The sequence below is a fragment of the Phocoena sinus genome, chromosome 3 (assembly GCF_008692025.1).
Source record: "Phocoena sinus isolate mPhoSin1 chromosome 3, mPhoSin1.pri, whole genome shotgun sequence".
NCBI classification, from domain to species: Eukaryota; Metazoa; Chordata; class Mammalia; order Artiodactyla; family Phocoenidae; genus Phocoena; species Phocoena sinus.
This window is the reverse complement of record NC_045765.1, coordinates 52204707-52227546: the sequence shown is the minus strand read 5'-3', so window position 1 is coordinate 52227546 and position 22840 is coordinate 52204707. Positions and strand designations below refer to the sequence as shown.

The following is a 22840-nucleotide window of genomic DNA, read 5'->3' as shown; positions in this document are numbered from 1 at the left end:
AAATACAACCTTGCCAGGACCCCAGAAGCACCCACACCTCTTTCTCTTCCCCTGTCACAGTCCTCTCCTTCCCCATAGGGGTAACCACTAACCTGATGTTTACAGTAATCAATTCCTTGTTTTTATTTATATTTTTAGTTCTCCGATACAGGTTCTTGTTATTTGCAATAGTAACAGTCCATGAAGTAACCACAGACACTGAATTAGTGAATATCATACCATTGCTCCTACAGGAAATACAGGGTTAGGTTCCTACAAGCCTCTGGTTACAACTTTTTTGTCAACCCATCAGTACATAACCTTGTTTTACATGGGTTTCTATTTAAAGACACCTTACTTAATATTACTATTGATTCATTAACATTAAACTCAGGACAAACAGCGCTATAAGTCATGCCTGAATGAAACTTACTAAGCACATGTTTTCTTTGTAAGGCATGTCACAGCCTTCTTGCACATAGGGACACTACAGAGCTGGAGCAGAAGGCAGAGCATCCCTTTGCTTGACCTCAGCTGGGAATGTGCATGTTGGGTGACTCAGGGTGACTTAAGTTTTTCATCGCTCTGTGTGTGTCTGCAAATGACTATGAAGGCACCTTGAGTATTGATTCTGGACTTACAAATAAATTTAACAAATAGGTGAATTCACGACTGCAGAATCTGCAAATAATGATTGACTTGGTACATCCCTAAAATGAATATTTTGCTTTATTATTTTGTGTCTGACTTCTTTTGCTCAACAGTTTTAAAAGTCATTCATGTAGCTGTAGTTCATTTATTTATTTTCATTGTAGCAGAATGCATAATTGCATTAATATACTAAAATTATTTCTCCATTCTACTTTTGCTCAACTTCTAGCTTGTTTCCAGTTTTTGGTTTTACAGATTAATTGCTCTACACATTCTCATATATGTCTTCTCATATATACACACTGTGCTCTAGGGCAGTGGTCCCCAACCTTTTTGGCACCAGGGACCAGTTTTATGGAAGACAGTTTTTCCACGGACTGGGGGGTGGGGGCAGGGGGGGACGGTTCAGGTGGTAATGTGAGCAACAGGGAGCAATGGGGAGCGGCAGATAAGCTTCACTCTCACTCGTCCGCCACTCACCCCCTGCTGTGCGGCCCGGTTCCTAACAGGCCGCGTGCAGTCCCAGTTTGGGGACCCCTGCTTTAGGGTATACATCTGGGAATGAACTGCGAGGTCATGGAGGACGATAGCTTCATTTCTGCTAGATAAGGCCAAAGTGTTTTCCAGAGTGGGTGGAGGAGTTTGCACCCCTCCTTCAGCAAAGTATAAGAATTGCAGTTCCATGTTTTGTAAACACTTGATATTTTCAGCATTTTGATATTAGCTATCTTAGTCGTTCTGGTAGGTAAGCAGGATCATCTCACTGTGGTTTTAATCTACGCTTCCTGCATTACAGAAAGGGTGAGCCCCCTTCTTTTGCATTTTCTCTTCTAAGTCCCTGCTCAAGTTTCTTGCCCATTTCCCACTTGGTTGTCTACCTTTTTCTTACTGATCAGTAGGAGTTCTGTGTATAGTCTTGTATGTGCCCTTATGTATTTTTATGTTGTAGGCTGTCTTTTTACTCTCTTTTAAGGTTGTCTTTTGATACATAAAATTTCTTATTTTAATGTAGTCGTGTATATCAGTATTTTCCTTTATGCTTAGTGCTTTTTATGCCCTGTTGGATAAATCCCAACCCCAAGTTCTCAGAGGCATTCCCTCATTTATTGTTTGCCTTTGGCAATTAGACCTGTAATACACCAGGAAATCATTTGTTAGGTATGATATGAGGTAGAGGTTGTGTCACTTTTTCCATATAGATATCCAGTTATCCTAGTGCCATTTATAGAAGAGTGCTTTCCACTATTATTATAAAATAATATAGGCTCATGATTTAAAAACTCAAACAGTATAAACAAATGTAAAATATAAAGTGAATGTCCAGTCTGTGCCTGTGTACCCAGTCCCCATTCTCAGTCCCCTGAGGCAGTTACAGTTTCTTGCTTATAAATTTTAAGATTAGTTTAAACACACCCAGCATTAGAATGGTGGCTTTAGAGCAAACCTAAGTTATGCCTCAGGATAGTAGAGGATTGAGTCTAGTGGCACTGTGGCTTTTCTGTTTCAGTTACAGTGAATGCATTTGTTTTTGCAATATCTTCACTATATAGAGAATGACAGTTGTACTGCTCTCGATATAGTAAGGAGATGCTGGGATTTCTCGGCAACCATTCCAGTCTTTTGAAGTAGCAAGTGTCACCTGATAGACCCTTCGACGTGCTCCCCAAACGCTTCCGTGTTTCCTTAAAAATAACTTCATAAATTGTGAGGTTATTTAGTTGAAAGAAAGTAAATACATTCTATTTTAAGAACCAGTTCTGATGTAGCCGAAATGTGATTTTGAAGAAGATTGAGGGGCTATCCTCAGGTTTAATTAAGAGGAAAGAATACTCCCCTCCATTAGTATTATGCAGGCAGAACACAATAGAGGCATCTGTTCCACTTACCCTGCTGGTCCTTTCTTTCCCTTGAGGGTTTTTCCCCTGCAGTGAGCAGTTGAACTGAGACCATTGTCCAGGCATCTTTACTTCCGATCCAGAGTTGTTTCCTCTACCTTGTACTTTGTTATTCTGCATGAGAGGGTTCGATTTATTGACTTGGAGGAACCTTAAGGATAACAGATTCTCTATTCTAAGATTTTGGATTTTATTTAATTGCAGAATTATATGCCTTTTCCAATGTACTCCATCTGAGTTTGAAACTTATTTGGAATTTAAACTTCAGAAATTTTTTTGAAAAGCTGGAAAAACAGAACCACTGCCCTGTAGACTTCTCAAGCTATTTTAAAAGCAAATTATTTAAAAACTATTTTCAAAGCAATTGCGTATAATTGCTAAGGCCTTATGGGGATTTCACCAGCTAGTCTCATTAAAATAAGAATCAGGACTCTGTTATTATCTGAATAAAAATGTGTATTAAATTATATTAGATGTGGGGAAAGAATCTGTAAATACTGTGCATACTTGTAAGAGTCAGAAAAGAATACAGAGCAGTGCAACTTGGGGGCATGTGGACTTTTCCTCTTGTAAAGTCGTGAAGCACATACTGAAAATTCAGGACATAGATAGGATTTCTGTGTTGTAAAAGCTTCAGCAGACACGTAAAGAATATGTTCAAATTTTCAACAAGCAGAAATTGGTTTTTGTGTCATTTACTCTGATTCACCACTCTCCAGCTTACCAGGACTCCTTTTGACCCTGTTTTCCCAACTGGAGTTTGATCTTCCCTCTCTTTTTATGGCACTTTAACTCAAGACATAAAGGGATATTTTCCAAGGAAGAAGAAGTCACTAATTCAGGACTAGATAAGATGGGACTTTACAGGTTTTCATGGAATTTTCTATCCTCTCTCATTATAGGGGGAAAGAAAAAAATACAGGCAGTCCCCCTTGAACTTAATAGCACCATCCCTGTTCTAGGCCTAATGGGGAAAGGGGACTGAGGGAGTGAGCATTCAGGTCAAGCCTGAGATCCGTGACGGGGAACCCAGCCTGTAGGTCTCAGACCACTGCCTGGCAGAGAGATGTCAATGCCAGTTTTGTGACCTCTCCACACTACGCAGCTGGCGAGACACTCTTTGGCTCCCCATGTGTACCTCATCCCTCCTACCTAGCCCTGTCTTTGAGAGTCCTAGACTAAGCCAACCACCCACCACTCCCTGTTTCTCTTGGATCAGCCACGCCACATGGCCAGGGGTTCAGCACCCCCACAGGCTGCGGTTGTCTGTCTCTCTAACCATCTCCCTGTCTCCTTCCCCACACTACCTTCTTGGCAGAATGCCCTTTAGAAAATTAAACATTGCTTGCAGATGGAAACGACACGGGAGGGGAGTTGTATTTGTTTTTACCATTGGAAATGCTAGGAAAGAGAAGAGTCCAAGGTTTACCTTTGTGGACTAGGGGAAAAAAGTCCATCGGATTTTTTTAATGCTCATTCTCTGTGCTGGTGGGGCTGTGGTGAGAGGGAAGGGGCAGCCCCCATACGCTGTTGGTGGGAATACAATTCAGTCGAACCTTTCTGCAAGGCCATTTGCTAGGATGTATCAGGACCCTTAAAAAAGGCTCCTAGCCTTTGACCCACTAATTTGACTTCCAGGAATTTATGCTAAGGAAACAATTGGAGACACAGGCAGTGATCCTCTACAAGAATGTGAGTTGCAGTACTATGGCCAAAGAGGGATAATCTGAATGTACACAATAAGAAAAGGGGTACATAAATCAGGGTATACCATACAGTAGAATATCCTGTGGGTCTGAGAATACTATGGGGTTTGTAGAGAGGTCTTCAGGGGGTCATCTGCCAAGATTGTACTTTAAAGATTATTTTCGCTGAACTGATGTCAGTTGTTTGTTATTTTTAGCCTCATTAGTGGGAAAAGAGTTTTATGGTTTTTAAAATATATCAAAGGCTACTTAATGACATCAGAAAATACTTAAGTGAAAAAAATACGCTACTATGTATGTAGTATTATCTGCAACACCACCCCACCCAAGACAAGTGAAGAAATTTGGCAAGCTGTTAACAGTGATTATCAGCAGTATAAACTATGTGTGATTTTACTGCTTTTCTTGTGCTATTTCCCAGTTTCCTACACAGCCATCTGTAATTTTGCATATCAGAATTAAAGATTAATGGTCTGCCGACTGCTTAGCTTATACCAGCTCAGGTTTTTCACTCCCATGCTGTGGAGCCGTGAGAGGGTCTGCCACATCCGTGATCAGATTGGGAGCCTGCTGGGACAGCCCTGTCCACGGCCTGGTCATGCCCTGGCTGGTACTCCAGATGCCCCATCAGTCAAGTGAGTCACCACAGAAGGGTGTCAAGCCGACGATATTGCCACACACCGTACAGGCACACTCAGCCACATCCCAGCATGCTGCCAGGCCTTTGAGCCTTATCTTCCCAAACCATTATTTCTTCCCTGTCCAGTGAATGTCAAAGGGACTGACTGGGGCTGTGTGACTCCTTTTGAGGACACCGTGGACTAGCAAACTAAAGCCGATGCAAGCCTTCCACTTGAACCCAAACCAGGCCAACAAGTGTTCCTTAAAGTTTAAGCTGCTGTTGCTATAGTTGGGCCCTGATGTGGGGGGCCTGGCAGGACCCCAGGAATATTTAGGGTGAAAAATGTGCTAGGGCATTCAGCTGGACTCTGAGGTTGTAGAGAAGCCTTCGGGGATCATCTGCTAAGATTGTAGTTATAAAATTATTTTCTCCTATCCTAACACCAATCATTTGTTATCCTTGTCCTCATTAATGGGAAGAGAGTTTGAGAATTCGATATTGGAGGTTTCAGAGTCAACACCAAAGCTGGCCATTTTTAGTTTGTTTTGTCTTGGATTTTTTTTTTTTTTTTTTTTGGCAGTACGCGGGCCTCTCACTGTTGTGGCCTCTCCTGTTGCGGAGCACAGGCACCAGACGCGCAGGCCCAGCAGCCATGGCTCACGGGCCCAGCCTCTCCGCGGCATGTGAGATCTTCCCAGACCAGGGCACGAGCCCACGTCCCCTGCATCGGCAGGCGGACTCTCAACCACTGCGCCACCAGGGAAGCCCATGTCTTGGATTTTTTTAGGAGTGCTGTTGTCACTTTAAGTAGCCAGACACTTCTGTGGTCAGAGTATAAGATTATACAAGTAGTCTTGGGCCATTATCATCATCCCTGTGCATCTTATTTTCCACCTGTGTGTTCTCTAAGTTGCATCAAAACTGATACATAATATGCTCTCTGTTTCTTTGAGGAACATTTATATGTTTACGGCCATTCTGTTGCTACAGGCATCAGTCATTGTGGTGTATAACAGTGTTCAGTAGTATTGTTGACGTTGAGTTTTGTTGACGTGCCTCTGGAGCACAAATTAACAAAGAGTATAATTCCAATCCATAGTTTAAAAAATCATTGAAGTACTGTGGAGTATGCATTTTACTGTTACACTGAAACATAGTGGTAATAAGTTTTAGATTGTGGTTATTTTATGGCAAATAAATGTTATTGCTATGACCAAAACACAAGCAAACAAATGAAATTCTATTAGTTCTTAAAAATCACAGTTAATACTATGGGAATGGACATGGAGATTGAAGAGTAACTTCTTATAATCGTTATGAACGTCCTGCATTCCATCCGCACCCCCAGATAATTTCAGCCATGTACTACTAAGTGGCCAAGAACCACTTAGATATCCAGGGATGTGAAAAAACATTCAGAACCCACATTGTGTTCATAGAATATGTTTCCAACTATGCCTTTAGCCAAAGGCATGATTCTTGGTACACTTGAGGTAGGAAGCTGGAGGTGTTTCCTACTTAGAAAAGCCACTAAAAAGAAAACTCAAAAAAAAAAAAGGTCTTAAGGACTTTTTAATTGTCCTGTGTTGGCCACTGACCAAAGGAACAGATTAGTTCAGGCCTCTGGGCCTGGGCTGCTCTTATAAACCTCCAGATTGTCCCTGGTCAGAATTTGGGTTCCCAGGCTGGGCTGCAGTTGGAATAGCCAGGCCTTGCCCACTGGGTCACCATCTAGGGGGGCCAGTTGTAGGGAGGGGACAGAAAGCGAGGCCCTTCTTACCAGCCGCAGTTATGGATTAACCGAGGACTGACTGCCCAGTAGAAATAAGGCAGCACTTCCTTCCGGGACCCAAGACAGAATCAAGTGTGGGAGCAGGTATTAAACTAATCATAGGGTAACTGATCCCTTAGCTGATGAAGCTTACTTACTGTCTTATGTTACAGTTGTGTTTTAATCTGTCCCATCTTGTCAAATACACTGTAAGCTCATCAAGTCGGGGACCTTGGTAAATGCTGAGTTGTATACCACTTACTGTCTTGATCACACAATGTGTTCAATAAGTAGTTATTGCTGGAATAATTGAGGCGAAGAGAAAAAAGCCATACTCTTTGAATTCTGTCTCTTCTGTTATATGAATTCCATCTGCTATAGGAGTCTACCACACACAAGACTGGAGGCAGAATTGGGGATTTTGTTGGAATTTACAATGTGTTGAGTCTTGCTGGGCCTGTCTGTTTGCTGCATTCCCGTTTTCCCCTGCAAATGTGGTAGGCATCTAAAGGAAACTCATAAATCAGTGGTTAAGGTTTCTAGTGCTCTGGCGCGGTCTGTAAAGAAGCTTGGTACAGCCTAGAGGATCAGAGCAAGTCCTGCTACCCCAGAGGTGGTACACTGTGGTGGCAACAGCCCTGGGCTTGGAGCCAGGGCATTGGGGTCTGAACCTCGGCCCTGACGCTTACAGCCTGGATATCTTCTAGCAAGCCTCAAATTGGCCCAAGTTCCCACATCTATGAAATGGGAATTGTAATAGTGCCTCTTGGCTAGATGGCTGGGTTAAATGAGATTCATTCATTTACTCAATATGGGCACTATTTTAGGCATTGGAGACACAGCAGTAAACAAAATAAACAAAAATCCCTGCTCATGAAATTTATATTCTAGAAATATAATGCATATAGTGACATTTAATAAATGTTTCTTTCAGTTAGTCCGAGGTTATCTGATGAACTCACACAATGGGTTTTTACTGTATATTTCCATAGGAATTTATGTTATAGCTGTAGATGATTAAGGCCATGATTGAGTCTCTCATCTGAATTGAAGATGTCTCATTCAGTAGGACATTTATGTGTTCTTGCTAAATCCCAGCATGTTTAGAAAGTCTGTTCCCCTGGAATTGGATTGCTGTCATTTTCACCTCTGTACAGTGCTTGGGCCACATAATCCAGCCACCGGCTGGGGCTCAGGGCTGCAGGTGGTGTTGTGGCTGGGTGGTTTCCGGGCTGTTTTCTCAGTCATTGATGTTTGTTTGCACTATCTGTGACTTAATGCAATTTTACAGAGTTACTAAGATGTTTATTTGTGTAATTTGTGGAAATAAAGTCAAAGGGCTAGCGTGACTAGTTAAAATCCACAAACCATATTTTAGTGAGTAATTTCAACCTGTCCTCTCCAAACTTTTGATCAGCCACCCATCAAAAAGCAAAACAAAATGACAAATTTAAGCTTTCAGTTCCTCATTTTTTCATTGCCTTCCATCTGAGACTTTTTCTTTGAGCGTCAAAATGCCCAAAATCCATGAAAACAGAAAGAATAAGCCTGGAGAGCAAACCTCAGAGGGACAACCATGCCCTGCCCATAGCTGTATGCCCTCTCCTGAGAGGTATGTGTCCAGCCCTGTCCTCCATCCGCTATCACTTTTCTAATGCAATCCTTCTCCGGGACTCCAATGGCACACGGCCCGTTTCGTTAAAAATGTAAACAGGAAATTGTTTTCTGGCGGAATGGCCTGTGTGGCCCAGAAGAATGGTCATTTTTGCTGAGGCACGACTTTAAAAACACTCACACGGTGGAAGCTGAAGGCTGGTTATGAGCTAGCCCTGCCCCAGATGGAGGTCGGTGATAGGATGTGGGTGTGGGAACCCATGGACGTGGGTTCAGGGCCTTTTCACCCGTGGCCAGAAGCACAATGGACCCGATTGAGGAAGCTCCTGCCACCTAGGAAGCAGTTGTTCTGCAGGGCGAAGAGACATGTTAACACTCCGAGGAGTTCCAGAGCGGGCATTACTTGGAAGACACGGAGTTTGGTCTGGAGAGATGTGACTTGGCACTGAGGACAGTTTCAGTGCTCCTCCGGTCTCCAGCTCCCTGTCATTTGGCCTCCCCTGAACCTCCTGTGCTCCCGTGTGGTTTCCCTGTGTGCTGATGAGTTTTCTGGTGGTTATGTCTTGCAGCCCCCCGAATCCAAGCCCAACTTCACCCCTCTCGCCATCTTGGCCCATGTTTTCGGCGCCATCCAGCCCTATGCCCACCTCATCCACGTCCAGCGACTCATCCCCCATCAGGTCTGTTGCAGGGTTTGTTTGCTTTTCTGTTGCTGCTGTTGTTCTCTCATTGGCTTGGTCCTCTCTTCATGCAGTGTTCAGCCTCCTCGTCAACTTTGTTCCCTGCCATCCAAACCTGCACTTGCTTTTTGACAGGCCAGAAGAAGCGGTTCGTGAAGACTCCAGGTAAAGTCACGGATGATGACCAATCCGTTCCTGCTTACCCAAAGCTGATCAGGGATTCCAGCCTCAGAGACCAAAGCTGGGAGGGACTATTTGCATGAACCAGCATGGCATTTTCCACACCCTTCTGAGCCCTTCCTCTGGTTACTGAATTTATCCGTGATGCCTACAGTTTGGGGAGAGAGTGCCTCTTGAATGGGCTCCTGTTTGGATCACTCTCTGAACCATGGGGCTCTCTGTGCTTTAGCATAAGATAATATCAAAGGGAGCAGTGCTGAGACACGTACCGGCCTTTTCTTCCCTCATTTTTATCAGATAGCATCAGGAAACATTTATCTGTGGGTTGGGCTTTCAGCCTTGTGTACTGACACGTAGTTGATGAGACCCAGACCAGTTGGGAGAGAGATGAATATAACACAGAGTAAAGGCTTGGGATATGAAGCAGTTTCTCTTTAAGTTGTTCGTGGCTGCCTCCTCACCTCCTATGTAGTCCCAGGAATGCTTGGTGCTCGCAGCCTACATCTGTCTCCACGTGTTGTGAACCCTTAGCTCTCACGGGAACAGGCGACACCTCATTCTGAGGGTTGACCTAGTTCCTCCCCCCAGGGGCCAAGCTATAGTTTTTCCCTGCTTTGATGACACTTAATTCTTTACATTTGAGTTTTTTGGAGAAAAGAAGCTGTTTAAATCCAGGAAAAAGAATCCCTCTGCTATGTAGGTTCTGAGCATGTGTGTCTCTCGAACTTAATCTCTGCTTTCAGACAACCAAAACGCAGAGCCCAGTTGAAGCATCATAAGTATTTGGGGCCTTGGCAGTAATTTTTCATCCATCTTTTCTCATAGCTGTTTTTTTCCTAAGGGGTGGGCCCAGCATAGGGGCTTAAATAATTTATAAAGCTGAGTCTCACTTTTAAAAAAAGAAACCCCATGCTATTTATACATACATATATATATACACATACACACATATGTAGATATGTGTGTGTGTATGTATATATGTGTGTGTGTGTGTGTGTGTCTATATATATATATATATATATACACATATATAAACTTAATTCTCCTCCAGGCACTTCCATATCTATCATTTCATTCTGTCTTCGTGTGAGAATGAGAAGAAATGGCCTGAACCCTATTACAGAGAAACAAAACTAAGGCACAGAGAAGTGACTTGTGCGTGGTCACACGACTCATGAGCTCCAATCCAGAATTCAGGACTTCTTGCCCTCAACCAGCATTCTTTCCTCCAAACACATGGGTGGCCCCAAATTTAAGTTTCCATGTTTCCCGGCCCCAGAGCCTAGCCTGCTCCTCTAGGTTTTCTGTCTAGCTTTTCCCTTGAAGATGGAAAAGATAGCTTTTCACTATACTGTTTTATCCTCACCCTGGGAATAAGGTAAAAATTCAGATTATACTTTTTCTGACACTCAAGTTATTTCCTAATTATTTCTTAGGTATATTCTAGGCACTTTGGGAGATGTTAACTTTCTAGGACACCAGATATGGTTCGGGCTGTTCTGGTTAGATCATTGATTGCCCCATGAGACCTGAACCAGAGCCAAAATGTGGCCCCTTCAATTTGTTCAAAAGGAAATAAAATCTTCAGAATATTGGCCCTTGGACAGAATGGGTTGGGGGACTCAGGACAGTAGAATCATTCAGCTAAAAAAACTGAAGTGCACTCTGCTTGGATGGTATTCACTTTTTTTATATCTCTAAGCTTTGGGGCCCTATTGCCTCTCCAGTATCTCCACCTCCCCACTCCCATCTTCCAGGATATTTCCAGGTTTTACTTCTTGAGCTACACCTTTCCCAGAGTATTGATATTTCCAGATTGGCAGTGGACAGTGGCAGTAGAATCTACTCACCCCATGTGTTTGGGTTCATGGTTACACAGTACTGTTCACTCTGGCCGTCATTATAATGGCACCATTTGGTTGATGCTGTCCCACACCCCTGTAGGAAGCTGCCTTTTTGAAATAGGCAAGGCAGAGTAGGGCTTGCAGTTGGCTATCACTGAGCTGACCATGTGTGCCAAGCTGAGCACGGATGGGGACACAGCTGGGGAGCTAGCCAACAGAGAGGGCAAAAATCCCCTGATTGCTGTTGCAGTATGCAGCCAAGAGGTGGGGGCATACACCCATTATTCAGGTCCAATGAACTGTTCCCCCAAATCCACTTCCAGATCATGAAGCTTCAGATTTCCTTCCCTGGGCAGAGCTTTTAAAAATAAAAACTTAGTTAGACCTAATTAATGGGCCCATGAACTTCTGTATAACATCTCCTCTGAAAGTGGCTTGGTCTCCCCTCTCCAAAGCATTGTTAGTGCTTGTTAGTTCAAGCTCAGGAATGGAGATGCTTTTCACAGCACAGCAGAGAAAGGGAACTCTGGAGGAGCAGTTCCCTTTCCTTTCACTTGTTCCCCTAGAAAAGCTCCCAGCCCCGAACTCATAACTTGGATTCACACAGGGGCTCCTGGAAATTATGCCTAAATGATCAAGCTGTTGCGCCCTGCCAGTCTAGCTGAGCCCAACTCCCTGTACAGTGCAGAGTGGGTTGTCATTCTGCAGGGTTTGCAAGGGCAATTGAGGGAAACTCCTCTGAGTGCTTTTCCTGGCCCTGTGCCATGCTCACAGGCGAAAATTAACAATGAACACGCAGAAGGTTCCAAGCGTGTTCAACGCCCTTGAAGGCCCTGCTGAGGTCTGAAGGGCGCCGTCACAGAAGAGTCACAGGCACCTCAGGCTCTCTGTGTGCAGTGTGGAGATGCTTTGCAGAGAATAGGGAGCTAGGGAGCCCAAGAACCAAACATGCTTAGGGGGGATTTTTTTTATTTCTTTAATCAGAGCCAAAGCCTACAAACAAAACCTCTGTGCCAGCAGGATCTGTTTTGGTAGAAACCCTACCTAACACAAACCGCTCAGGGCTTTTGATAGGGAGAGAGTATGGCATGGGACGGAGGACTCGGGCTGACAAACTTTTACAAAGAGAAGACTTTCCCCTGAGTAGGGCTGCCAGAGTTCGCAAATGAAATGAAAATACAGAATACCCAGTTACATTTGAATTGTAAACAACAAATGATTTTTTTTTTAAGTATAAGTATATCCCATGCAATATTTGGGACATACTCATACTAAAATAGTATTCCTCATTGATCTGAAGTTCAGATTTAACTAGATGCCTTGTATCTTATTTGGCAACCCTAATCCTGGGGAACAGGAATAGCTCCTTTTTAAGCACCCCTCTATCATCCCTCCCATTCCTGTGCACATCCCAAGGGGGCAGGAGGAAGTCTCAGAGGAAAAGACCTTCTTGTAGACTGTCTGTCCCCTCTCAATTTGAGAGAAAAGCAAGAAAAAAAAAAAGCTCTTTCCTGACCTTTGTTTTCATTTTTCATGTACTGTTTTGTTGAATGTTATCATTATTAAATTCCTAAAACCGGATATTAGTGGAAAATTTCTCCCCTTGAATGATAATCTTGGGCACTTGAGCCATTCCCTCTGCTTACTTCCTGCTAGATACCCCAGTTGGTTTCCCTGGCTTGTCCCTGTTTTGTCCCATTCCCTTTATTTGAGGAGGTTAATAAGTAACCTCTGTGAAAATCCAGCCGGAGGAGCCTTGCCTCAGATGATTTTCACCTCACCTTTAATCTCCCTGTCCCTGGTCCCTGTGCTCTCTCCCCATCCTCAAGGGACAATGACCCTGGCTCATGGCTACTGGATTCTCCTTCCACCTTCCATGTCATCACAGGCTCCACTTGCCTGTCCGTACGGAGTTTTGGCTGTTTTAACACGTTTCACAGCCAGATGACTCCTCCTCTCTGTTCCCTACTCCCTCCAAAAACAAAAACAAAATTTTAGCGGCGCATTGGCTGTTTGGCCCTTGCTGGCCAACACACAGACTTGCTTTAGTTAGATCACAGAGTGTGCCCCTTGTCCTGAACTTGATTGTGACATTAATGATAAGTACACAGGAGGAGCTGGTTTCTAGTTGGAGCTGTTATGTCCTAAAGGCTCTTTTTCCCTTCACTACCAGCGAACCCACTTGGTGTTCTCCCACTTTCCCAGTTTTCTACCACCCAGTTATCATTTCCTGGCTACTAGAAGACCAGTGAGAACACCAGTAAACTGTACCCTGGCAACAAATTCTGGATAACCATTTATCTGTACAACAGACCCTTTAAATCATCTTTCCTTCAATTTTCATGGAACCAAGACTAAAAGTTTCAGGTTTTTGGCCCTGGTATAGGTTTCCAAACATCCATGGCTCCTCTTTCCCAGAGGGAAGCTGGACTTGGTGACTCTAAGAGCATCAGTTCCATAAGGATCCAAAGTGCCCTGCCTCTTCTGACCCTTTCTGGATTTACCTGAGACCAACCATGGCTCAGCTAAAACTCATTCAGCCACTAGAAATAAGTGCGCCATGAAGGTTTAGCATCCCTGGGCCGTTGAGGCTCTCCATTAGCCAAATAAAGAGAAAGCAAATAATATATATCCCTTGAATAATTGTCTAACCCAGGGGACCTACTTGCTCTTTTGTTACTCCGCCCTAGAGCCCCTAAATATGCTGGCTTTGAGGGAGAGAGAGATTGCTTTCAGCAAATAAAGAGCCAACTTTTGACTGCTAAATGTCATTTTTCTTGTGACCCTTGAGAAGTCCATAGCTCATTTGGGACTGGTTGGATATCAAAGCAAAAATTGATTTACCAGTACTTGCGACTTGCACTCTAGAATGTGGGTTAGCAATCTGCAGCCATTAGGTCAAATCCAGCCTGCCCCCTTTGTTTTGTAAGTAAAGTTTTGGTGGAACGCAGCCACACTCATTCATTTACATGTTGCCTGTGGCTGCTTTCGTGCTACAATGCAGAGTTGAGTAAATGCAACAGAGACCATACGGCCCATGAAGCCTAAAATATTTACTGTTTGGCCCTTTACAGAAGGAGTTTGCCAACCCCTGCTCTGGAAGGATGGTTCTCAGCCCTGGTTGCTCATGAGAGTCACTTGGAGAGCTTTATAAAAATACTGATATCTGCAAGTCAGGGTAGAACCCAGACATCTGCGTTTTTTAAAGTGATTCCCATTCGCAGTGAGAGTGGCTGTCAGCACTCCTGGGATGAGAAAGGCACAAAAAAATTGCATCATGCCCCCCTCCCTTCTTGCTCCCCACACGAGTGCACACGTATGCTCATACGCACACGTGTGTAACCGCTCACACCCACACCTTGTCTGCTCCCTGCCCTACCCTGGGGTTCCAGGAGTTGCAGCTCTGGAAACCTGCTCCACCAGCCCAATGAGAAATAAGTAACATGTGGGAGAGCCAACATCAGCCCGGGCCCTGGAGCTGAAACCTGGCTTTGCTAGAATTTCTCCTTTTGACTCACTGAGCATTGGCCACTTTCAGCAGGGTCTGCGGTGAGTGTTCTCCAGAGTTAGGGGTTCTTTCCTGCCTCCACTGCCCCCCCTAGCTAGTCCTGCTCCAGAAATGGGGTCCAGCCTGCCCTCCCACTGTTCAGCTCTTACAAGTCAGGTTTAAACTTGGCACAAGGTGAGCCCACGAGAAGTGTGGTTTTTCCAGGCTTATGGCTGTTCTCTGCATATTTCTCGTTTCTGCTCTGGTGACCTTTGCAACGTTTCCACCTCGTGTTTTGCCATCTGACTGCCTTGTCAGGCTCTTCCCGTGAGAGAAGGCTCGGTGGCTTGCAGGGAAGGGGGAGGAAGAGAGATTAAATATCTTTCAGAGGTATGCTAAATAAATGCTAAATAAACTGCTTTCCCCCAGCACACCGTTCCGGAAGGCAAAAGCCTTATATGCCTGCAAAGCGGAACACGACTCAGAGCTCTCATTCACGGCAGGGACGGTCTTCGATAATGGTGAGTTTCTCAAATAAATCACTGGAGTTGTCAAAGTTCCTTTCTACCTAAGGAAAATCTCAACAGAACAGGTAAGACTAAAAAGGAGCATGGGCTGGGGTGGGGTGTCTTTTCCCAAAATAACAGAGCAGCGGCAGAGCTTTAGGAGCCACTATCAAAAGAGGATGAGTGAAAAAAAAAAAAAAAAAGGACGAGTGGAATCACCTCCTCACTGTGACAGAGCCAGTGTCATCGAGGTGTCGTGGGCATTAAATGGGATGGTACCTGCACAGGTTTTGAGCATCTGGGGGCTGGACAGAGGGAGGAGATGAAGGAGTGGAGAACGGGGATCCTGCAAGTGGTCAGAAGCTCAGGGAGGAGGCTAAAGCCGCAGGGGCTATGCCCAGCCTTGGGTTCAGTGGGATTCACTATCCATGGCAGGAGAGGCCTGTTTCTGAGACGGTGGGGCATTGGGTGAGCTCCGGGCAGATAAGCTACGCTGCATTCCTGCTCGTCCTCCTCCAGCTGCCGGGAGCGGGTAGATGACCCCACAGTGAAACCAGCCCTGCCAAGCACCAGCTGGTGCACAGGCATCCTGATGGGAAAATGGATTTGGAGCACTTGCCCCATGAGCCTGGGACTTGCTTGATGCACCGTTTCCTTGTTTCATTTGTTTGTTTTCCTCCCTAAAAAAAAAAAAAAAGGGGGGGGGAATATTTTTCAAAATGCAATTTGATGGAATTGTTGTTATAATTTGTCATAACTTATTATCTGCCTACAAGAAAAATCAGGATTCTGGGGAAAGGCCCAAGTTTCTGTTACAGTTGAGATTTCCTCCAGATGTAGTTCTCCTTTGGGGTTAATCCTTCTGGATCCCTGGGTAAAAGGGTCTGTTTGTTTTGCTCAAAGGAGGAAGCAAAAACCAGCTGTCTGGTTTCAGGAACTGGACATTTTCTGGGCCTCCCTTCTTGACCTCAGGTGGGGTGAGGCAGGGTTCCCTGGCAGGGGTGAGTGCACACTACCCAGTGTTCCTTTCCCATCACGGCTGCACGGTCCCACCCAGGTCGGGACCGTGCCTCCTACCACCCGCCTGAGACCCAGAAATGCAGGGCAGCCAAGGCTCCCATGTAGCACTGGAGAGCCTGAACTCTAGATTCAGGCAACCATAGCGCAGGCCCTGACTTGACCACGTGATTCTATGTGACCTCAAGCAGTGACTTAACCTCTCTGTGCCTCAGTCCTCTCCTCTGTCATAGAAAGATACCAGACAGCTCTGAGAGAAAATTGAGGTAGTGTGCATCACACGTTTAAAATAGTTCTCAACACATATTAAGCTTTCGGTGTGGTGTTACTGTTACGATGATGGCCATCACTTCGTTACGTCCATCTCAGAAAAAGACCCTGATGCTCTGATGGTTCACAGTGACAGTGTTTCCTTTTTAGCTGCTACAGCCCAGCTGGGCAGTAGGTACTGCACCTAGCTAGACACCCTGGGTCCTGGTTATTTGTAAGGGCCCTGAGGTCCCAGCCAGAGCAGAGATGGGCTCCTGGGGAACAGCCTTGACTGCATCCATATGCAAAGGGACTGCCCCCCCCGTGTGGCCAGCCCCTGCACTCAGCATGGCAGAGATAGTAATCAGGCATATGGGTAGACAGAACGGGAAAGAGGTCACAGAGCACCTGGGGGATTCCCAGGTCCCACTCGGCAGACCTCGACCTTCTGAGCCAACAGGGCTGGGGATGAGCCTACAACTGCGTGTGGCTTTCTGGGCCTGCATCCTCACTTAGGGTTCTCAAAGCCTCTAAAGCACTGTCCTTAAACCTTTGTTCCGCTGACTTTCATTTGGGTCCTTTAAAAATCAACGCGTACAAACAGCCAGCCCAGCTGCCTCTCCTGTCAGCAGCTAGAGCTTTTAGGTCCTGGCACACCTGTAGGAGTGGGTCCCCTGAAGGCTGTCCAAGACCATGTCCTTGGAGAGTGTCCCCTGAACAGGCCGATGTGGGAGAGTCACTGCCCAGCCATAACATGACACAGTTCGCACGGCAGACGAATCAGAGTGGGTGCATGCACAGGCTCCATGTCCTATGCTGTCGACAGGGGAGGGCCTTCTGCCGACCAGTGAGCAAGGTTTGAGAGATGCCTACATCTACAGGCGAGTCCAGAGCTTAAAGGTCTGTCCTCTAAACCACAGTCCACTACTCCCATGGGCAAGGGACTGCCGTGTTCCTATCAGCTCTTCACTCTGACAACACAAAGGACCCCCGATCCCGGGGGAAGAGTTGGTTTAAGCTCTCAGAAGGTCTGTATGTGTGTGTGTGTCTGTGTGTGTGTGTGTGTGTGGCTTGTTTGGGACTCCTCTTCCTGAGTGCAGCCCTCTTCCATTTTTTAAAGAGCTTTATTGAGGTAGCCACATACCATACAAGTTACCCATTTAAAATGTACAGTTCAGTGGGTTTTAGTATATTTAAAGTTGGGCAACCATCATCACTATCTAATTCCACAATATCTTCCTCACCCCCAAAGAAACCCTGTTCCCTTTAGCAGTCATGCCCCATTTACCCCAACCCTACTCCATGCCACCTAGGCAACCACTAGTCTACTTTCTGTCACTGTAAATTTGCCTGCTCTGGATGTTTCATGAGAGTGGAATTATACAGTACATGGTCTTTGTAACTGACTTATTTTGCTTGGCACTATATTCAGTGTCATCCGTGCTGTAGTAAGCCTCAGAACCTCATTCCTTTTTATTGATGAGTAATATTCCATTGTATGGATATACCACATTTTGTCTATCCATTCATCGATTGATGGACATATTGATTGTTTCCACTTTTTGGCTGTTATAAGTAATGCTGCTATAGACACATGCATACAAGTTTTTGTGGGGACGTAGGTTTTCCGTTCTCTTGGTGATACGCCAAGGCATGGGCTTGCTGGGTCATATGGTAACTCTAGGTTTTACTGTTGGAGGAACTGCCCAACTGATTTCTAGAGGGGTTGCACCACTTGGCATTCCCACCTTCTTCAGTTTTTAAGTCTCCTTTTTGAAGTGGTTTAACTAGCTAACCAAAGAAAGAAATTAAAAGACACTTGATTTTTAACTGCCAAGTCCTTTCCTTCCCAGCAGGTTCTGTTACTACTCCCGCCCCTCCACTCAGTAATTGTCATAAATCCCACAAGGACAGATGAGAGCAGGAGAGAGTCAGAGGCCTTACCCCGCCTTCCCATGGTCTCCAGGGGCAGCGTTCATTGACACTAGTTTCTTTTTAACTAGCAATGCCAGTGACCTTTTCCAATTCCCTGAAGAGCAAAAGGCCAAACTAAGCCCCAAAGACAACACCTCACAGTGTTGACTGAGCTGCCGTCGAAGAAGGATCTGACAAAATGTCCATCCAGATTTTAGACTGGTTGGACGGTAATATTTTATGATGTCCAATTTTTAGAAAATACTACCTCGACCCTACTTTCCCCATCCCTTCACCTCTTTAGGAGTAATCGGGCATTAAAGGGGGAAAGCACTATTCACGTGTTAGAGAGCTCTTTTTCCTTGTACTCTCTCTTGTATAATTGTTGCTGAAGATTCCAGGTAAGGACGGTATAAGTTGGATGCTCTGTAGCTGTCAGATTAAATCATCAGACCAATCAGAAGAAAGTTTCCTTATGACAGAGTTAGAGTGAGTGAGTGAGTGTGTGTGTGTCTGTGTGTGTGTGTGTGTGTGTGTGTGTGTGTGTCTTGTCTTTTTTCAGGATCAAGAAGAAGAAAGGAGGAGGAGGAAGAGGGAGGGGCACCTTGAGGGGAAAGTCTATTGTTCGTAATGATTAATCTCCAAGCCTCTGGATTCCAGGGGCCCACTGTGAATCTGGAGAGGCTGCTCAGTCAGCTCTTGGACTTTGTGCAGTGGGCAATGGCTGTGCAATACTCAGAAATAACTCCAGTGTCAGCCCTTGCCAATATACTAGGAAACTGGCCATTTCACCAAGAGCACCTCATACAGTAACTGGAAAGAAAAATAACTCACGTTCTCAGGAACATTAGTCATCTAGAAGCAACATGATTAGTGATACCTGGAATATTCACATGGCGTTCACTAAAATTGGGTTCTTGGGATACTTTTATCAAGAACTGACATGGGCTGGATCCTTCATTGCTGGGGTACCGGGTGCAATGTGAGTGCACAGCAGGGCTGCCCTGGGTTTCCTTTGCTGATAAAGGCTATCTCAAGCAGCGGGGTTCCCAGAGGGTTCCTCGGCGGAGTCTTTCAGCCTCCTCAGCCTCTCCATGTCTCCCCCGGGCGTTTCCACCAGCTGCTTCACTGGTCTTGCTACGTACACTCTTACCCCATAACCCAGGCTCTACACAGCAGCCAGATTGATCTTTGAGAAATGGAAGTCACATCATGTTATCTTGCCTCCTGTTGTTCTTAGAATTATTGACAAGGACCTGCAGGTCCCGCCCCTGCCGTGTGGCCCCCTCTCACCCTCCCTTGATACAAAGCAGCCTCCCAGGCTTCTTTATGCTCTCGAATAAGGCTGGCAAACTATGACCGGCCAGTGAAATCCAGCCCGCTGCCTGCTTTTGTAAATAGAGCTTCACTGGAACACAGCCACTCATGCCTTTGTGTTTACATATTATCTATAGCAAGACAGTGGCAGAGTTGAGTAGTTACACATTGACGAGCCGGCTTTTCAAGAAAAACTTACACACCACTGTTCTGAAATCACAACAAGCTTCTCCCCATCTTGGGGCCTTTACACTTGCACTACCCACTGCCTGGCTGGCTCCTGTGGATTATTTGGGTTTTAGCTTTTCGAACTCTTGGCCACCCACCCACTTCCCTATCCCCGTCTCTTTCCTTCCCCTCATCACCACCTACAATTGCATGCTTACTTACTGTAGATGGTCCCTCCCCAAGAGCAGAATCTCATCTGCTTGTTCTATCCTATGTGCAGGGACCTAGCACAGTGTGTGGCTCGTGGTAGGTGCTGAATGAACGTTTGTTAAATGAGCCCATGCGTCCAACTACACGGGGGTCTGCACCTGTTCCAGCCAGTGCTACTTCCCTGTGGGGCAGCCCGCCGTTAGAGATCTTAGTCACACACTTGTTCCTTATTCACCGTGAGCAAAGGAGCAGGGAGAGCATGAGTTGCCTGTGCAGGGGTGTATGGAGTGTATATGGATTGAGCTGAGAGAGAGTAGTTGGCAGGAAGCACGCCCGTGTCAGCAGCAGCTTATATTTATTGTATGCCTGCTGGGCTGGAGAGCTGCCCAGGCAGCTCACTGCAACACCTTGTGTGTTTATATAGCACATGGGACACTGGTGCAATTCAGAAGGTTGGACATTGGTGCGATTCAACCCAACGAGTACTTACGATGAGCATCCTCCATGTCCAGAGCATTAGGCTAGGCCAAAGTGGTAGTGCTTAAGACCACAGACCCTAGGGTCAGATGTCCTGAGTTCAGATCCACCTCCATCATCTACCAGCTGTGTAATTTGGGGCAAGGTGCTTAACTTCTCTGAGCCTCAGTTTCTCATCAGTAAGATGAGGATAATAGAACCAACTCCATAGTCCTTCTGAAGGTGGAAAGAGGTGATGCAGAGGAAGCACTTAGCAAAGGGCCCACTGCTTAGTATGTGCTCACCGTGAGCATCATCATTCTTATCCTCAAGGATCACATTCTCTGGTTGGATAGAGGCATAATGTAGTGGAAAAGGGCTCGGTCTCTGGGATCAAGCAAGCTGGATTCAAATTCTGGTTCTACCGTTGGGAGCCTGAATAAACTAATTTACCTCTCTGAGCCTTAATTTTCTCATCTGTAAAATAGGGAAAATAATAATACAAGCTAGGATCCTTAGGTCCGAGTGAGTCAATAAATATTTAACTCTCTGAGTCCACGGCTGTTTCCCAGTCATCATTTGTAGCGTGTTCGCTTCTATCATTATAATTCACCAGAGGGGAGTCAGTGAAGAATGTTGAGTGATAGAATACAAAATTAAATGCACTAAAAAACTAGTTAGGAGGTTTCCCTGGTGGCACAGCGGTTGAGAGTCCGCCTGCCAATGCAGGGGACACGGGTTCGTGCCCCGGTCCGGGAGGATCCCACATGCCGCGGAGCGGCTGGGCCTGTGAGCCATGGATGCTGAGCCTGCGCGTCCGGAGCCTGTGCTCCACAACGGGAGAGGCCACAATAGTGAGAGGCCTGTGTACCGCAAAAAAAAAAAAAAAACTAGTTAGGGAAACAAAGCTTAACACATTTGAACAGCATTAAAAGGACCTATGGGTCTTCCCTGGTGGCGCAGTGGTTGAGAATCTGCCTGCTAGTGCAGGGGACACGGGTTCGAGCCCTGGTCTGGGAGGATCCCACATGGCGTGGAGCAACTAGGCCCGTGAGCCACAACTACTGAGCCTGCGCCTCTGGAACCTGTGCTCCGCAACAAGAGAGGCCGCCATAGTGAGAGGCCCGCGCACCTCGATGAAGAGTGGCCCCTGCTTGCCGCGACTAGAGAAAGCCCTCGCACAGAAACGAAGACGCAACACAGCAAAAATTAATTAATTAATTAATAAACTCCTACCCCCAACATCTTCTTTAAAAAAAAAGGACCTATGAATAATATGTGGAATGTACTATGAGCGTTCCAGGGGAAGGGAGGGAGCAGGTAGATGGGGTTCCATGAGGATATTTATGGAGGAGGTAGGGCTTCAGCTAAGCCTTCAAGTGTGAGGAAGGGCAACGAAAGACAACAGAAAGCCAGAGGCATCTGGGGCTGCCTCTGTCCTCCACTAGTTAATTCTTATTATCACCCTTATTACAGAGGCATTTTGGCACAGAAGAGTTATAGCTTAACTTTATGTGAATGAGTTAAAATGCAGATCCCTGAGCCCCACTCCTATAGATTCTGCTGTAACTGATGTGTGCTGGGGCCTAGGAATCTACAGTTTTAATAAGCATCCAGGTGTTTCTGTTGCACCTGGTCTGGTACCATCCCTTACTAAAGCCTGACTTGCTGACTCCTCTGAGTCAGCAATCTGACCCAAAGGCTGCACTGTCCCTTGTCTTCCCCCATGACATAGCTCTCGTTCTCTAGTTTGGAGGGCCTCCTTTGTCCCCTCTGATTCTCCCCTTATTCTGCAAATTCCATTTCTGATGTTTACAGACATTACCGCCTCTGCACCTGAGCTGTGTTTGAACAGCTGGCCAGGAAGGGAGAAAGTCTGAAAGAGAGGGACTCGGTGCATCCGGTAGAACAACAACTCAACTAGGAGCTTTGCTGTCAAATGGGGGCGGAGGGTTTGTCTTTTTTTGTTGTTTTTCGTTTTGTGTGTTTGGTTGGTTTCTTCTTTCTAGGTCTTTTGTTTTGGGGAGTGAGTTTGATTTGTTTGGTTTTGGTTCTGAACATCTGAGATTTCCCCAAGTTTAGGTGGTTGTGGAGACCAGGTCCTTACTTGGTTTTTACCAGGAGGATCCTGCTGACCATTCTGAATGACTGATCAAATGACACAGGGTCTCCTACTGACTCATCTGTACTGAGTATTTACTGTGCTTTCTCCATATTGGTTCCTGAACCCTCACAAGAACCCACAGAGGGGGAGAGAGTTTTATTATCACTTGATAGGTTGAAGAAACTGAAGTGATCTTGGCAGTATGAGCTGGATGGATGGGCAGAAGGCAGGGGTGTTTGGGTGCTAGCATTTTAGCGGTAGGCTGGGAGATCTTGGTTGTCGGAGAGACCAGGTTGCTTTTAAGTTGTGTTGTGTTCTTTCTTCCATGGCACTTCTCCCCCAGACTCCTCCTTGTGTGGTGTCATGAATCCGAAGTACCCTCGCTACTTGGGTTTATTCCTGAGGCCTAGAGATATGAAATCAGGGAAACATGTTGGAGGCCACCTCATAGATGATTGACCTTGTCTTTT

General features: G+C 45.7%; 1 protein-coding gene across 10 annotated transcripts in view; it reads left to right on the top strand.

Annotated features, from left to right (window-relative positions):
* Positions 1–22840, top strand: part of ARHGAP26 (Rho GTPase activating protein 26) — a 519366-nt gene that overhangs the window by 482310 nt on the left and 14216 nt on the right. For 9 of the 10 annotated variants that reach the window (XR_004349277.1, XR_004349278.1, XR_004349276.1 and 6 more), the window contains 2 exons: positions 8808–8918; positions 14859–14950. Coding sequence is in view for 6 of the 10 variants with exons in the window: in XM_032627452.1 (XP_032483343.1) it covers positions 8808–8918; positions 14859–14950 (203 nt within the window). In the remaining 4 variants the exon portion in view is untranslated. The remainder of the gene's footprint in view (positions 1–8807; positions 8919–14858; positions 14951–22840) is intronic. The other variant, XM_032627454.1, reaches the window with a different exon arrangement.